Source organism: Notolepis coatsorum (genome assembly GCF_963971535.1).
Source record: "Notolepis coatsorum genome assembly, chromosome: 7".
NCBI lineage: Eukaryota > Metazoa > Chordata > Actinopteri > Aulopiformes > Paralepididae > Notolepis > Notolepis coatsorum.
Genome location: NC_140171.1, coordinates 141009730 through 141028246, shown reverse-complemented (window position 1 = coordinate 141028246; position 18517 = coordinate 141009730). Strand labels below are relative to the sequence as shown.

General features: G+C 43.4%; 1 protein-coding gene across 1 annotated transcript; it reads right to left on the bottom strand.

Annotated features, from left to right (window-relative positions):
- Positions 1–2566: 2566 nt before the first annotated feature.
- LOC311232132 (synaptogyrin-3-like) lies at positions 2567–16441 on the bottom strand. Its single transcript, XM_084318828.1, has 4 exons — positions 16249–16441; positions 14933–15167; positions 11071–11216; positions 2567–3103 (listed from the first exon to the last, which is right to left on the bottom strand). Exons 1-4 carry the CDS (start codon positions 16354–16356, stop codon positions 2873–2875), a joined length of 720 nt encoding a protein of 239 aa, XP_084174954.1. The 5' UTR covers positions 16357–16441; the 3' UTR covers positions 2567–2872.
- Positions 16442–18517: the final 2076 nt, after the last annotated feature.

The following is an 18517-nucleotide window of genomic DNA, read 5'->3' as shown; positions in this document are numbered from 1 at the left end:
ATGCATGTGAATGAATGTTGGTGGTGGTCGGAGGGGCCGTAGGCGTTGATTATTCGCCACGCTTCCGTGAGTCTGCCTCAGGGCAGCTCTGGCTGCAATTGTAGCTTACCACCACCGGTATGACTGTGTATGAACGAATAATGGACTCTGTGAAGCGCTCTGAGTCAGAGCAACAGTCAGTCAGAGAAGAGCGCTATATAAATCCAATCCATTATTATTATTATTCTCTGGACCCAGATCACACATACAAGCCTTAGTCAGCATTTATCATCTTTGAGTAGGAATTACCTGTTTATGCCTGTTTAAGGGAGATACACAATCAGCCTTTGTATCAAATACCTAGAAAACAACAGTAGGGGAACCAGACAACTAACCATGTGATACCCATGTAAATATTTATGTGCACTGTTTTTCTTTTTGTTTTTATTGTGATGCTAGTCTCTTTATTTTTTATTATTTATTTTTTGTAAGTGCTGTCTGTCTAAAAACTGTTAATAAAAAATTTAAGTTTAAATAAAAAAAAAAAAAAAAAGGAAAAGGGCTGAAAGTCCCTTGACACATCTCTAATAAAAAAAAAACAGGCCAACTGAGCTGCTGTTATGAATATTTCAGGTCAAGTTTCACCAGTGTCGCTCTATCACACATAATATGCATAGCATATATAATCACTGTCTTATACTAGAGCTGGGAGGCATATACTGTCATGAATCATCCATGATATATCATATTGTAGTTATATATTGTAGGTAATATATAATAAAATATACAGTTTTAAGTGTAATTAATTGTAGGTTCATCCTCAAAAGATCCTCATTCCTTGCAGCAATATTGAATTAGTAAAAAAAAAAGAAAAAAAAACCACTTTGATTGAAAAAGCAACATGACAAAATGTAGTACATGATAAAATACATGAAAACAAAAAGCTACATAAAACAAGATGTCATATCACTATACTGCAAAATAAAATACCGTTATACCTAGTTTATACATCCCTGGATCTCAAACCCAAAAAGTAGTCAGCCAATACAGGCAGATGGCTATAGCAGGGAATAATTTCTAGACCATTATGGACATGGAATCCCCAAGTATATACACATGAGTAGGAAGGCATACAAATACATGCACACACAGTCTGCAAAGCCTGACACATGGTTCCGATAGTAGTAGTGGATAGATTTAATTTTTTATATTCCATTATTCAACTGCAGCATTTCACAATCAAATATTTAATCACATGAATATTTCACATTGAAACACTATATAGCATTCAAAATGCATTAACCCTTTCACTGCCGCACTACCAAACGGTTACCCCTTTCACTGTGACAATACACAGAAGGTTAACCCTTTCACTGCCACACGACAGCCGGTTAAGCTTCACTGGCTGTAATCCTCTTCCAAGAAAATGCGAGACAGTACCCCCCGAAATCGCCTGGCGAAAATAGACAGTAGACAGCATTTCCTGATTTATTTTAAAAAGACTTAAATCCCTTCTGTAAAAAGTTCATTGTTATGTGTCAACATAATGAAACAAACATTTTGAATCTGGCATCCTCCAATGTGTGATATTTAATTAGGTAACACCCATTTTGCATATATAAACATAAAATCTCAGAAAACTTGCAATACATTTTTTTTCTTAGTTGTTATGTACATAACAAACTGGGGAGGTTTCATAGTGATATCTATTAAAATAATATGTTTTGCCTATTAGGGGGTAGGCCTACTGTCTCGCCTTAAGAGTCTGCCCTCCACTCATTCTCTCCCAGTCTGTTGGCCAGGTCGTCTGTCTGTCTGGGTATATAGGCCAGTTAAACCCTCTGCCTTCTAGGACGGTTTGCGATTGGTCACACTGAGCAGAAGCAGATGATGATGTTAAACAGAACTACAACAGCTTCACAAGCCTTCATTACCCTTCCTTTACAAAAGACCCCACACTCCTTGATAAGGCAGACATTTTACTGATCTAACGATGTATATCTATGTTATCTGCACCTCACCCTATGAACATGCAGCCAAGGTGTGTGTGTGCCTGTGCATGTGTATGTGCGTGTGTGTGTGTGTGTGTGTGTGTGTTCGGCCTGTCCCCGACTAAGGATTTGTATAGTCGACTTTGATTGGCCAAAATTTGCCGACCAGTCGACTACCCCAAATGCACAAATAATTATAATAATAATAAATATATATATATAGATATTTTTTTATCATTCCATTTGGGCTGTGGGGTGCTTAATGTCTGAAGGAGTCAACTGAAGGCTTCTTGTCCTCTGCAAAAGCATGCAATTGGTCCACTGATGGATACATCTTGATATCTAGTCTAGTGTGTTCATTAGATGGGTGAAATCCTCTTTCAGTGCCTCTGTGCCCGTTTTCTTAGGCAGTTAGCCTCGCTGGTATGCGCGCCATTAGGGTTAGCCACGCTTCTAGGCCTCTTTGCTTTTGGAAAGAATGATCCAATTTTATATATATATATATATATATATATATATATATATATATATATATATATATATATATATATATATATATAATATTTTTATTTGTTTGCATTCGACTAAGAGGTTGGCAGTTGACTACGGCTCCTTTCGATCGATTAGTCGACTATTCAACTAGTCGAGGTCAGCCCTAGTGTGTGTATGTGTATGTGTGTGTGTGTGTGTGTATTCCGTGTGTGTGTATTCCGACACAGAGGGTTACAAATACTCAAAGCTGAACGAGCAGTCGCCGTAGGTGAAAATAGATCTCATCTTCACGTGACCCAAATTCTGCCCGGGAACCATTTTGTATATCCCACGGAACAGCAAACAGGAAGTGCACTCCGCCGCGCGCTGCAGCCGTACCCCTCGCACCCGCCCTCCCTCTCTCTCCGCTCTTAGAAGGCAGGAGCCATGGGTCTCTGCTGCTGTGTGAGCTTCTGAGGGTCGAGGGTCTCGGTGAAAGGCGGGGCCTGGTAGGGGTTGGTGGTCACTATGGTGTCTCCGTTGGCGATGGGGTACGGCGTGGCTCGGGCGCTGCCAGAGGCCGGCTCCAGGTGTTGCCATGTGAACAAGGCCATGTTGTTGCCCGATAAGAAGCGTCGCAGTGCGCTTGCTGTCAGCACTGCCTGTTAGTATAGCGCACGCACACACGCGCGCACACACACGCACACACACACACACACACACACACACACACACACACGTAGAGACAACATTAGCGGTGTGTTAGTAAGATACTGGGATTACATTACATTTAAACACACACACACACATACAGACAACATTAGCGGAGTGTTAGTAAAATACTGAGATTACATTACATTTACACACACAAACACACACACACACACACACACACTGCTATGCTTTGTTACAATTAGTTGCACACAATGCAAAGAAAGGAGGTAGAGTTAACAGGAAGACATCCTGTTGGCAGTAAGATCTGATCTTGGATCAGATGAGTTTAGAGACACAGGGACCATGGAGTTAACAGTGGGGCGGTGCACCTGAAACGGTAAATGGCGCGTGACGTCGCTCGTTCAGGCACCGCTTCCTATGGACTTTCATTATGATCAAAAAGCAGTTATAACCACAGATGAAACATAGAGGAATCCGGCAGTGAAAGGGTTAAGCCCTGCTTCACACTCTCACACCTGGGAGATGCCGAGGGCGACCGCAGTCTGACACTGTTGGCCACTGAAGCAGGTGGGGGGGGGGGGGGTAAGTGCCTTGCTAAAGGGCACTTCAGCGGTTGGTTTTGAACGACGGGAGAGTGTTATTCGTTCACTTCCAGGGGATCGAACCGGCAGCCTTCCGGTCACAAGCCTGCTCCTCTAACCGCTGGGTCCCTACAAGGTCATGTTTAACCCTTTCACTGCCACACGACCAAAGGGTTAACCCTTTCACTGCGACAATACAGAAGGTTAACCCTTTCACTGCCACACGACCAAAGGGTTAACCCTTTCACTGCGACAATACAGAAGGTTAACCCTTTCACTGCCACACGACCAAAGGGTTAACCCTTTCACTGCGACAATACAGAAGGTTAACCCTTTCACTGCCACACGACCAAAGGATTAACCCTTTCACTGCGACAATACAGAAGGTTAACCCTTTCACTGCCACACGACCAAAGGGTTAACCCTTTCACAACCACACTACAGAAGGTTAACCCTTTCCCTACCACACTACAGATGGTGGTAGTGAAAGGGTTAACCTTCTGTAGTGTGCTAGTGAAAGGGTTAAAGATAAGATAAGAGGAACTTTATTGCCCCCCGTGGGGAAACGACTTCGCTGCCGCTGAACAGCAAGGCAAGGTATAAAAGAACAGAGGAGAAGGTAAAAGGTAAAGATTTTAAACCGTAAAGATGAACATAATCCAACTTGTATAGATCATCTATGTGTATGGATCTATTTCTAATTTTTAACACACCCATAACACACCTGTATGTGTTACATTAAGGACAACTAAATTGTATTATTTCAACACGTTGAAGTGACTGTGTGGGTGAGGAAGTGAGAAAGGGTTAGACGAGAGAGAGAGAGAGAGAGAGAGAGAGAGAGAGAGAGAGAGAGAAAGAGAGAGAGTGGGGGTGTCCTAGGTAGAAGAGCATAGGTTAGACTAGAGAGAGTGGGGGGGGCGTCCTAGGTAGAACAGAGTAGGTTAGACTAGAGAGAGAGAGAGAGTGGGGGGGCGTCCTAGGTAGAACAGAGTAGGTTAGACTAGAGAGAGAGAGAGAGTGGGGGGGGCGTCCTAGGTAGAACAGAGTAGGTTAGACTAGAGAGAGAGAGAGAGTGGGGGGGGCGTCCTAGGTAGAACAGAGTAGGTTAGACTAGAGAGAGAGAGAGAGAGAGAGAGAGAGAGTGGGGGCGTCCTAGGTAGAAGAGCATAGGTTAGACTAGAGAGAGAGTGGGGGGTGTCCTAGGTAGGAGAGCATAGGTTAGACTAGAGAGAGTGGGGGCGTCCTAGGCAGAACAGAGTAGGTTAGACTAGAGAGAGAGTGGGGGCGTCCTAGGTAGAACAGAGTAGGTTAGACTAGAGAGAGAGTGGGGGCGTCCTAGGTAGAAGAGCATAGGTTAGACTAGAGAGAGAGTGGGGGCATCCTAGGTAGAACAGAGTAGGTTAGACTAGAGAGAGAGTGGGGGCGTCCTAGGTAGAACAGAGTAGGTTAGACTAGAGAGAGAGTGGGGGCGTCCTAGGTAGAACAGAGTAGGTTAGACTAGAGAGAGAGTGGGGGCGTCCTAGGTAGAAGAGCATAGGTTAGACTAGAGAGAGAGTGGGGGGCGTCCTAGGTAGAAGAGCATAGGTTAGACTAGAGAGAGAGTGGGGGCGTCCTAGGTAGAACAGAGTAGGTTAGACTAGAGAGAGAGTGGGGGCGTCCTAGGTAGGACAGAGTAGGTTAGACTAGAGAGAGAGAGAGAGTGGGGGGGCGTCCTAGGTAGAACAGAGTAGGTTAGACTAGAGAGAGAGAGAGAGTGGGGGGGGCGTCCTAGGTAGAACAGAGTAGGTTAGACTAGAGAGAGAGAGAGAGTGGGGGGGCGTCCTAGGTAGAACAGAGTAGGTTAGACTAGAGAGAGAGAGAGAGAGAGAGAGTGGGGGCGTCCTAGGTAGAAGAGCATAGGTTAGACTAGAGAGAGAGTGGGGGGTGTCCTAGGTAGGAGAGCATAGGTTAGACTAGAGAGAGTGGGGGCGTCCTAGGCAGAACAGAGTAGGTTAGACTAGAGAGAGAGTGGGGGCGTCCTAGGTAGAACAGAGTAGGTTAGACTAGAGAGAGAGTGGGGGCGTCCTAGGTAGAAGAGCATAGGTTAGACTAGAGAGAGAGTGGGGGCATCCTAGGTAGAACAGAGTAGGTTAGACTAGAGAGAGAGTGGGGGCGTCCTAGGTAGAACAGAGTAGGTTAGACTAGAGAGAGAGTGGGGGCGTCCTAGGTAGAACAGAGTAGGTTAGACTAGAGAGAGAGTGGGGGCGTCCTAGGTAGAAGAGCATAGGTTAGACTAGAGAGAGAGTGGGGGGCGTCCTAGGTAGAAGAGCATAGGTTAGACTAGAGAGAGAGTGGGGGCGTCCTAGGTAGAACAGAGTAGGTTAGACTAGAGAGAGAGTGGGGGCGTCCTAGGTAGGACAGAGTAGGTTAGACTAGAGAGAAAGTGGGGAGGGGGCACCCTAGGTAGGACAGAGTAGGTTAGACTAGAGATAGAGTGGAGGGTATCCTAGGTAGAACAGAGTAGGTTAGACTAGAGATAGAGTGGGGGGTGTCCTAGGTAGAACAGAGTAGGTTAGACTAGAGAGAGGGAGTGGGCACCCTAGGTAGAAGCAAAATCCTCTGCTTGTCTTCCGTGAAGGCAATGTTCTTAAACATGCTCATTGCCATCAGACACTGATACGCCTGGAATACACACACACACACACACACACACACACACACACACACACACACACACACACACACACACACACACACACACACACACACACACACACACACACACACACACATTATAATACTTGATTTAAATCGACAGATCATATATCACAGACCATGTATTGTATAAACCTGCTCATTGCTAGTAGACATTGATACCCCTGAAAATCACACAAACACACACAAACACACACACACACACGCGCGCACACACACGCGCGCACACACACACATTACAGTTTTCTTCGATTGCTTAACTCATTCACTGCCAACGACGATTATACTTGTTATTGGCCGCCAATCGTTGAACACCAACAACGAGTATACTCGTTATTTGATCGTTATTTCTTTTATTCAATATTTATATTCATTACAGGCCCACTGACTCGGGGTTAACTTTGGGAATCGCATTGAGAATGCCTAGGTGCAATACCGGCCGCATCATGCTAGACGGCGGTTTCGAGCACCCTTTCTAACATTGTATCCTGGGCTGTGGGATGGCCAAGGGTTTCGGGTTACATTTTCCCTTGTCGGGCAAGACGAATGGTTCTGCCGGTTACATTGAAGCCCATCAAATATGCCCGATCCATATGTTATGTGTTATGTTATATGGATTATGCCGTCGAGCAAATGGACATTGGATATACCAGATGGCGATCAAACAATTGGAATATTCTTTTTGGATTACTCCCGACCACAGGTAAGGGCGATTTGACGTCAATTTTAGCTTGATCCTGCAATGCTTTTGTACTGATCGGGCTGATAACCGTTTTAGTGTTCAATGCGAATGCCGTTACTGACAAGCAAATAATCAGAAACGACCCCCCCCCCTTTCATGCATTCATGATGGAACATAATAGCTATGATCTTGATTTGATTTCGGGATAATAGCGTATACAGGCAAGACATGGCAATGTGTACAATGGAATCGACGTATACTGTCATAACTAAGCATTTCATGAATTACCCTAGACCGCTCTAAAACCATACTTATATTCATCACGGTATAACATGGGAACGTATGGATGGAAAAGTTATCTCTTTTTTGCATCTTGACCAGAAGAAACTCAATGTCAAATGACTATAGTATTGTATCCATGGCTATAATATAGAATATAGATTTAGCTCTACAAACAAGGTGACTAACTCCCATCGTTTACAGCGTGGCAGTACCGTAGCTACCACAGGATAAGGCTAATCCCGGGCGGTCAATGAGTTAAGCACGATTTTGAAAACAGGGCCCGATGTTTCAAAACATTACACACAATTAGCACAACCACACACACAATAGCAGAACACCTCAGATCCTTTGCTAAATGAAACACTGTAAAACACTGTAAAAACTATACACTAATTTATAAAAACCACATTTTGTTACCATATGAAACACACACGTTTCATGGGAATTAATTCAGTTTGAACCAGTTACACACTGCTGTGCTTAACTGCTGTGTTGTTACCTGTTTATTGCACAATGTTGTTTTTATTGGATTCTATTATATGTTGTACCACTGTATTGCACATCGTTGCGGGCAAGACCACCCGCATTTCATTGTATACTTGTATGCCGTGACAATTAAAACTCTTGACTTGACTTAACCTAAAACACATCTATCAGTGATTAGAGTACTGTAAGTGAAGTACACAAGAGAATGTGCAAATATACAATAGATTCACCAAACACTACACAAGACCAATGCTGTAGACTGATGAAAATATAATATATTTTCTCTCCATATACCCAAATCAATGATGCAGACTGATGAAAATATACTTTTTCTCTCCATATACCCAAATCAGTCAACATGTCAACATGGAGAATCACAACAAAACATGTCCCAGTGTTCATGCTACTACAGTGTGCATAACACTGTAAGCTCAGCAAATATCAGACAAACATAAAATACTGTATCCAGTACAGGTTACAATTACATTAAAACAAAAACAAAAATTAAAAAAAATTAAATAGAGTACAGAAAATACTAGACATTATCTCTTCGCCTAGCTGGATCTGGCCAGAGAATTTATGGGAAACTGGGACATGTTTAGTTGTGATTCTCCATGTTGACATGTTGACTGATTTGGGTATATGGAGAGAACATGTATATCCGCATCATTGGTTGTCTTGTGTAGTGTTTGGTGAATGTATTGTATATTTCTGTGTACAGTAATTCACTCTCCTTCCATTTTGGTTGAAGACAGGTGAACTCACCTGCTGCATTTTTATAGTGCTTACAGGTAAACCTGATTGGTGTCTCTACAATTAAGCAATCATGTGTTTGTGCACCTGATGGCTGTGTTTAGCCAATTGGTTCATATGTGTGGTAATTTGACATTCTGTGTCTAATGTAATGCAAGTGTTTTAGTGTTTTGCAAATCACTGTGTGTATTGCAAAAAGTGTGAGGCTGACATTGTGCTTATAGTGGTGCAAGTCTGGGCCCATGTTTTGCTCCTTGAGTGTAAGGTTTTGATAATAATAATAATAATAATAATAATAATAATAATAATAATAATAATAATAATAATAATAATAATAATAATAATAATAATAATAATAATAATAATAATAATAATAATAATAATAATAATAATAACTTAATTTTATATAGCGCCTTTCAAGAGACTCAATGTCGCTTTACATGGGGGGGATAACAAAGTAACAGACAGTGGACACAACATATACATATAAAGTATATGTTGAGAGATTAGGGGTTAAAGGCCGAGTTGAAGAGGTGGGTTTTGAGCAGTTTTTTAAATGAGTCCAGAGTTGGGGCGGTGCGGAGTTCTGCGGGGAGGGAGTTCCAGAGGGTGGGAGCTGCCACTGAAAGCTCTGTCCCCGAAGGTCCGCAGTCTGGTTCGGGGGATGGAGAGCTGACCAGTGTCCGTGGATCGTAGGGACCGTGACTGAGTGTAGGGGTGGAGGAGGTCAGTGAGGTACTGAGGTGCCAGAGCGTGGAGGGATTTGTAGGTGAGCAGGAGGGTTTTGTAGGTGATGCGGGATTTGATGGGGAGCCAGTGGAGGTGGATGAGGGTGGGGGTGATGTGCTGCCTGCCAGGGTTTGGTGCGGGTTAGAACCCTGGCAGCTGAATTGTGATAATTGTGTAATACTTTTCATTTTAGTGTTTATGCAATTGAAAAAACTGTAAAGGCTAATACCAGTGTTGTTGTTTTCTGTTCAGTCTGTGCTAATTGTCTCGGTGGCCTCTCCTTCACATTACTCCTGGTGCCGTCTGTCTGCCCAGTCTGCGTTCCTGGAACCACAGGGAGACATGGACGTCTCTGCCAGGAAACAACACCCTCCTAACTCTATAGTCACGTTCAGGGCTTCACGTTTGGCGTGTCTTTGCTAGGAGGGACATCCGTTGATTTCAAATTAGGCACTCAAATGATTTGACACTGTGAGGTTTGCATTGAAAACGATGAAGAATTTGCAAATGTTCCAAAAAACACTGCAAAATTATTGAGAGAAATGTATTCTAGTTGTGGACAATAAAGAAAAAGGCCTATAATGACACCGGTGTTGTCCTTTAACCCTTTCACTGCCCCACGACAAAGGGTTAACCATTTTACTGCGACAATACAGAAGGTTAACCCTTTCGCTGCCACACAACAAAGGGTTATAATAACCCTTTCACAACCACACTACAGAAGGTTAACCCTTTCACTACCACACTACAGACGGTTAACCCTTTCACTACCACACTACAGACGGTTAACTGTTTTCGGTACAGTGGGGGAAAGTTTGGCTTTCCATGTTCCACTCAGGGGTGATGTGTGCACTGCAGTAACTAATTGTACTTGTAGGGCTGTCAACGAATATTCTATATTGAAATTAATAATCGAAATAATAATAATTATTATTATTATATTAGATTGTGGAAAAAAACAGCCCCCGGTGGGGGGTCGTTAGTGGTTAACATACCGCTGTATTCTTTCGGTACACTACACAGCCGTTCGGTACGGTACGGTACACACTGAACCTTGTTCGGTTCGATACGGATACGTGTACCTTTACACCCCTATTATACACAGAAGTATATAATGATGTAACTTCTACCCACACGATTGCTTAATTGTAGACACACGCACTATAAAAATGCAGCAGGTGGGTTCACCGTACACAGAGAATGTGCAAATATATTATATTATATTATATATAAAATACATTCACCAAACACTACACCGGCCAATGCTGCAGACTGATGAAAATGTAATTTATTTATCTCCATATACCCAAATCAGTCAACATGGAGAATCACAACAAAACATTTCCCAGAGATTCTCTGTCCAGATCCAGCTAGGCAAAGAGATAATAATCATTTTTATTATTTTTTTCAATTTTAGTTTTTGTTTTAATGTAATTGTAACCTGTACTGGATACAGTATTTTATGTATATTTGCACATTCTCTGTGTACTTCACTTACAGTACTGGAATCACTGAGAAGTAGAGTCGCTAAAAGTGATTTAGGTTAAGCACAGCAGTGTGTAACTGGTTCAAACAAAATGAAACGTTTAATTGTGTGTAGTGTTTTGAAAAATCTGGCCCTGTTTTCAAAATCGTGCTTAAGCAATCGGGGAAAAACTGTAACAGAGGGTTGGTATGCATTGCTATAGAGAGATATACATAAATACACCCATATTAAGCGATAAACAAATGAAATCATACTGACCCAGGTGAGGATAGAGAAGAAACAGAAAGCGATGGTGGCTCTCGCAGCATCAGCGCCCTGGGCCAATGGCAGCTCCTCTGCAGACGTTGCTTGCCACTGATTGGCCAGAAAGCAGAAGCCAACAAACCACAGAAAACTAGCCAGGGCTGGGAATAGGACACAACACACGGTATAGAATTCAGATCTGTATTTGTTTATATTCTAATTATAAAACTGTGTGTGTGTGTGCGTGTGTGTGTGCATAGACGCCTACATAATGGAGCATTCGAAGCAGGTGCTCCACCAGTATTGAACTTGGGGGAGCAAACGTGTCCCTTTGCTCCCTCACTTTTTGATCATATGAAAAATATGATATGCCCCCCCCCAATATATAAATCTTATCTAACCATAACTACGTAATTTCAATCAAATTAATAATACGCAATGACACTTAATAGCAAGTTTTTAAGTTTCCAAAGATTGCGACACCCCCCTGCCCATTATGGTTTGATCCAGTGCCTCCCACCCCCCAGCAGACAGAGTGGAGCCGCGGCACACACTCCGCACAGCGCTGCAGCCTCCAGGTGAAGGTGGTGGCCAGGCAGCGTGAACACTTTAGGCACAACAGCAGGCTTTTCCACTAAGTAAGTTGTTCAAACAACCTATTATGTTAGACATGTCTTTACTATTGAGTGGTAGAACTTCTACCACGCAATACAATAAAAGTGTTTGACGGTCCGAAATGCCATCTGGTCATACCGTAAAATAAATCCTCTAATAAATAATAATAATAATATAACTTTGGCGTTAGCCGCTAGCTAACGTTGTCATATTATCTAGATAATGGTGTCAGCTGGATGACATGACTTCGTTTGCAAAATACGTTCGCTATCTATATGGCAGACGAGCAGGGCCGGATTAACGACGGCCGCGGCCCGTGGGCCTCTAGTGACGAGGGGCCTCAAATCCGTTAGCCGGTAATTACCGGTATTTGACCGGCAAAATCTGTTGAAGTCCGACATATTTAATCTCTCCGGTCATAATGTCCGGTGAAAATAATTCCCTCTAAGCACAATTTGATTATTTGAATTGTATTCAAATAGGCTAAAATTAAATAGCCTATGCGATGAACGAAACAATCATTACATTTGTTTCATCGTTGCTTCACCAAGCAGCCGGTCTAATAATGACAACGCTGTTGTCAGCGCGAGCTTGCTGCTGCTAGATTTGCGAAAAGCATGCAGCTGCAGACCCACAGAACCCACCAGCTTTGCCGGCACAGTGCAGTACTCCAATTCAGCCATTGGCAATTCAGCTGTTGGGTGGGGGGCGCTGCTGAGCGGTCCCCAGACCGGACCTGAAAACACCGCTGCTCTGCGGGTCTGCAGCTGGATGCTTCTCGCAAATCTAGCAGCAGCAAGCTCGCGCTGACAACAGCGTTGTCATTATTAGACCGGCTGCTTGGTGAAGCAATGATGAAACAAATGTAATGATTGTTTCGTTCATCGCATAGGCTATTTAATTTTAGCCTATTTTAATACAATTCAAATAATCAAATTGTGCTTAGAGGGAATTATTTTCACCGGACATTATGACCAGCACCAAGTCGTTGGGAGGTGGAGATAGTCATCACGCAAACCCACGATAATGTTGCTGTCTCTCTCTGCCAAATTTCTCAGTTCTTCGCTTGATATAATTAATACAAATGTCCAATATAACGGAATGCGTTAGCTCATAAAAATGTGATTATAACAGACTGCTGTTTATTAATGTCGGGCAGACTGCCCACCGACACCTCAAGTCGGCAGCAGCACGAAAATCTTTTTATTTGGAATATATTAATGACTGTATATACGCAAAAGTAGCCTAGTTTTAAGTTAAAATATTATAAATGCCTTGAGGATGTCATTCTTTATATAGGCCTATCAATTGTTTTTAAGCTCAATAAACTCTGACCGGAATTTATCCCATTTGTCCGGTAGATTGAAATCTACCGGACACTCAGACCTGCAAAAAAAAATTCTAACGGAAACCCTGGTATATATAGTATATATATATATTAATATATTATTATTATAGTAATTGGCTATCATACTGCAATATAAACTGAGTTTTATAGTGAAAAGAGCAGCTTTATTGGTCAAGATTGAAGGCTCTATATTGCAGGAAATTGCACGTACAGGTTCATTAAATTAAAAAAAAATGTAAAAAAAAATTTAAAAAAAAATTGCACCCCCACTTTCAACTATAACTAGGCGGCCATGTGTGTGTGTGTGTGTGTGTGTGTGTGTGTGTGTGTGTGTGTGTGTGTGTGTGTGTGTGTGTATGTGTGTGTGTGTGTGTGTGTGTGTGTGTGTAGACAGGCAGTGTGGATGATGATGTCATGATGATGATGAAACTTTTGTTTATATTTTAACCCTGTCTTTGATTTTCTATGTGTGTGTGTGTTTATACAATTTCTCGATTCTGATTGGCTGAAACAGTCAAGTTACACGTGGGTATTTGTTATAACCAACGCTCTTGGTCCCAGGACCCGCCCACAACCGAATTACTATCAATCCGCCGTGCAAGTTTTTAGAAGTGAAAGCAAGATGGCGGACAGTAAACGTTACGAAAGGATATGGTGATAGGGTCATAAAGACTAAATGAAAAACGATTCTGTCACAGCGAATGTGTTAGTTTCTTACACAATGTTGGATTATGAAATTAGTGGGTCATGAGTCATTGTGGCACAAAATAAAAATCGCGTGAATTGATTGATTGATTGATTAATTGCGTCTTTAGAGCAGAGGAGATAGACCACCAGCCCTGATTCCAAACTCTAACCTTAACCAACTTCGAAAGAGAGTGACTTCGAAAGAGTCGCCAAGCTTAACCAGTTGGAAACAAGGCGGACAGTAATAAAATTAGCAATCAATCAATCAATCAATTCAATAATCCACACTCATTTAAAACAGCGCACCTCCCAGCTGCTTCTATAGAAAGTAGGTTAAAAAAAAAATAAAAAAATGCCCTCCTATAGGGCAAAGAAAACTTCTTTGTTTCCCCTATAGGGCAAAGAAAATATTTTTTTGTTTTACCTACTTTCTATAGAAGCATCTAAGAATGAAGTTCTATAGAAAGTAGGTAAAAAAAAATAAAAAATTGGATGTGTTAGTTTGTTGGATGTCTTTTGTGATTGGTCAATAGCGCTCCGTTACCCCTAGCAGCGGTCAATTATTTCTCGATAATTGACCGCTGCTATGGGCAATGGCGCAATAATGACCGCTGTTAGGGGCAACAGAGCGCTATTGACCAATCACAATCAAGCATTTTGATCGCAGTCACGAAAGCTATAACCTCGTTCCCAGCTTTATCTCACACAGCTGCACTACATCAGGTGAATCAAGTCCACACACCTGCCGGCGATGATGACAGAGGAGCCACAGAACAACTGCGTCTGCATTTGATCTCGTCTTGTCGATGGTGTAAAATGAATTAGGTATATTGTTAGTAAGTTAGCCATGTAATAAGCGGGATAATGTATAGCTATACTCGGTCATTGTCGCAAAATAATTAACATTCACTGCGTTTAGAACACTGTGTCGGTCAATTATTTTGCGACAATGACCTTGTAGCTATACATTATCCCTTACTTACACCACGTGCAGTCGTGGGTTATGAGAATTAGACCATGCCTCTAACGACCACCCCTAGGCATGGTCTAATTCTCATAACCCACTCCTGCGCGTGATGTAATGCTTTAGTGTGTGTGTGTGTGTGTGTGTGTGTGTGTGTGTGTGTGTGTGTGTGTGTGTGTGTGCGTGCGTGCGTGCGTGTGTGTGTGTGTGTGTGTGTGTGTGTGTGTGTGTGTGTGTGTGTGTGTGTGTGTGTGTGCGTTTACCAGAGAACACGAGGTCCAGCAGGACGGCACGTCTCCTGTCCCTGACGCTGCTGATGGAGGGAAAGTAAATATCCAGGATCATGAAACAGATGCTGCCAAGGAAACAGGCCACGCCCACGGTAACGCCATAGTTACAGGCGTCGGCGTTGTTGTTGAACACACAGAGCAACCGCTCGCTTCCTATGTTGATGTAGCCCTCGTTCACGATACAGCTGAACACCACCATGGAGAACACCTGCATCAGAGAGAGAGAGAGAGAGAGAGAGAGAGAGAGAGAGAGAGAGAGAGAGAGAGAGAGAGAGAGAGAGAGAGAGAGAGAGAGAGAGAGAGAGAGAGAGAGAGAGAGAGAGTGGGGGGGGGGGGTGGAAATTAACAGGTAGATGGTTATTATCTCACGGTCAGACTAAAATTCCCTCTCACTTGTGTATGAAGGCCTGCCAATTACTCACACACATTCCTGAATAGAGACACACAAAAATACACACAAACACACACGCAGAGAGAGAGAGAGAGAGAGAGAGAGAGAGAGAGAGAGAGAGAGAGAGAGAGAGAGAGAGAGAGAGAGAGAGAGAGAGAGAGAGAGAGAGAGAGAGAGAGAGAGAGAGAGAGAGAGAGAGAGAGAGAGAGAGAGAGACCCCCCCCCCCCCTCCCAAATCAAGTATTCTTGAATACAAGCTTTTTAGTGTGGGCCGGGGGCTACAGACAATGGGGGACCCTGATGTAAACAAGACGAAAGTCTTTCTCTGGTCTGCATCCCCTTAACAATTGTGTGTATTGAGCTGTACTGTATTGTACCCATTCTGCAATCTGTTAATACAGTTTTCAATCAATCAATCAATCAAAACACGCAATCAATAGTCATTCCAAACATGTCCATAATAAGCCTTTTCGGTGCCGCGATCGCTGTATGATGACGCACACACACGCGCACGGCTTTCTAGCATTATTGATCACAACGGGCAGATGATAATAACAAAGAGTCTTCGCTTTCTGTGGCCTATTTATAGTCAATGTGCTCGTCCGTGCAGTATAAGTTACACAATAGACCAAGAGATCATAATGCAATATATATATAGCCTAAAAGCACAGTCGAGGCTTCTAGATAAGTCTCTCCAGCCAACGACTGCATCACCATATTCATTATAGCGTGCAAGAATATGCTGAGATCACACACACCCGAGAAATCGCTGCCAGAATAGAAGTACATCCATTACATTATATACTGCAATATTTTTCAAACACACACACACACGCACGCACACACACACACACTCAGGTATAGGCCTGTATGTTTCCCCATGCTAAATCAAACCTACCCACGACAGCAGTCTGAAGATGGTCCGAGGATGTGTGAGGAATGCAACCGGATCGAACGCGGCGCCGCTCCCGGCCTTCCCGGCGCCGAACGCGCCTGCTGCCTCCATCCCTCCTTCGTTCTGTCTGTCGCTGCTGTGGAGGAGAGAGAGAGAGAGAGAGAGGCTCACAGCTCCATCACCCCTTCTCGTTCTGTCTGTTGGTGGAGGAGAGAGAGAGAGGCTCACAGCTCCATCATCCCTGTTCTCGTTCTGTCTGTCGCTGCTGTGTCGGTGGAGGAGGAGAGAGAGAGAGGCGCTCACAGCTGGTTGCGCGCGATCCGAGCGGCGTGGCAGCGATATATTCTGTAGCCTCCGCGACGTCAACACCGCGTCACACACGTCCTCGTGGTTCACACATTTTAATAAGTCGGTGATCTTATAAAGCATTACATCACGCGCAGGAGTGGGTTGTGAGAATTAGACCATGCGGGTCACGGGTGGTCGTTAGACCCCCCTAGGCATGGTCTTGTCATAAGTTATGACAATTAGACCATAAATTCAGGGATGCGTTCTTCATGGGACAGGGTTGCACTCCGTGCAGGCGTGCACCCAAAGATTTGAGCAGAAGCGCGTGCACGCACATGCACGGATGTGCACGGCACGCGCGTGCACACAGGAATGCGCTGCACTCGCCAACTCGCTATAAGTACCACTACCCACCTGGGCTACTTTGCATATCAATAGCGCCGGTCGTCAGGTGTGTTAAATATGTTCTCAGATACGTTCACACCTAACTTGTGAATGAAATGTGTTACATTCCATTCGTAGAGGCAATTAGGCACTGTCTTTAGTCTGTGCTTAAGCGAGGGAACATTTATGCGCATGCGCGGGAGCGCGCGTGCACGTGGCGTCATTAGCGTGCGTGCAATCAGAGTTGATATGAGGAACGCACCTCTGGTCATAACCCACCTGCGCGTGGTGTAATGGCTTTTATACAACGGAATGCACATTTCTCTATTCTGATTGGCTGAAACAGTCAACTTACACGTGGGTATTTGTAATAACCCCACGCTCTTGGTCCCAGGACCCGCCCACAACCGAATTACTATCACTCCGCCATGCGAGTTTTTAGAAGTGAAAGCAAGATGGCGGACAAGCCGGACAGTAAACATTACGAAAGGATATGGTGATAGGGTCATAAAGACTAAATGAAAAACGAGTCTGTCATGGTGAATGTGTTAGTTTCTTAACACTATGGGTCCGTTCACGAGTATATACGTGTTTCGATTCCATGCGTTGTGGTCCAGAGCCACGAGTATACTCGTGACAAGTTGTTATTGTTTTATTCCATATTTATAACGCTTATTAGGTCCCCGATCCAGGATCTTTCCACATATTTGATTTTCTAAACATGCAGTACCGGCCCGATCCGCTTAGGGGCGCCATTGCTCCACTGCAGTATCATTGAGGGGATTTAAAAAAAAAATTGCTTTTACAGTCCTGTGGGCGGATCATAGAGCCTTGATTCCAAACGAAGACCCTCCGACTTTGATCAGCTTGCCGAACGTATTTTTCAGCGTGGAATAATGGGATTTATGATTAGCCAATGTACATATCGATCTACCAGAATCCGATGACTGGTGAGGAAATGCTGCCGGCGATCACATGGCCTGACGGTAGGATAATATTACCCCAAATTACAGCTGGATTGGACATTGTTTTATAACCTAACGTGATAGACTACTGACATTGGCTACCTGAACGCACACTCTATTGCTAATCAATAATACTGATCGGCGTTCCCCGCCGCCCCCATTTCATCCATAGATGCTCTGTAATAGTCCGGATGCTACGCAGTTTGTTTTATTTCATTCGTATATATACCGCAGAAATAAACGGTATAAACGTTTAGCCTTTTTTGCAGCCTCCTGAAGAAAAGCCTAGACGAAAAGCGCGATATACCTTATGTAGGAGCCAAATCCTATGATGATAAATTGTATCTTTATTGCCCCCTTCGAAATATAGTTTATTATGGTATTCGTGCTTTGTGTTATTAATATATGTCAATGAATTCCAAGATGGAGACTTACCTGGTCAACTCCCCTTTTTTCCCACGTTTCCCCTAACCACTCCTATAACATGGCAGGTGATTTAGAGTTCATGCAGGCCCAGGTATAGCGGTACCATATCGTTTTTGACCGCACTCAATTCGCATTTGATTGACAGTTTACGTTAATTTACATAACCCTTTTTGTTTGTTTTATAGTGGTAGGCAGCTATTGGGGCTGTT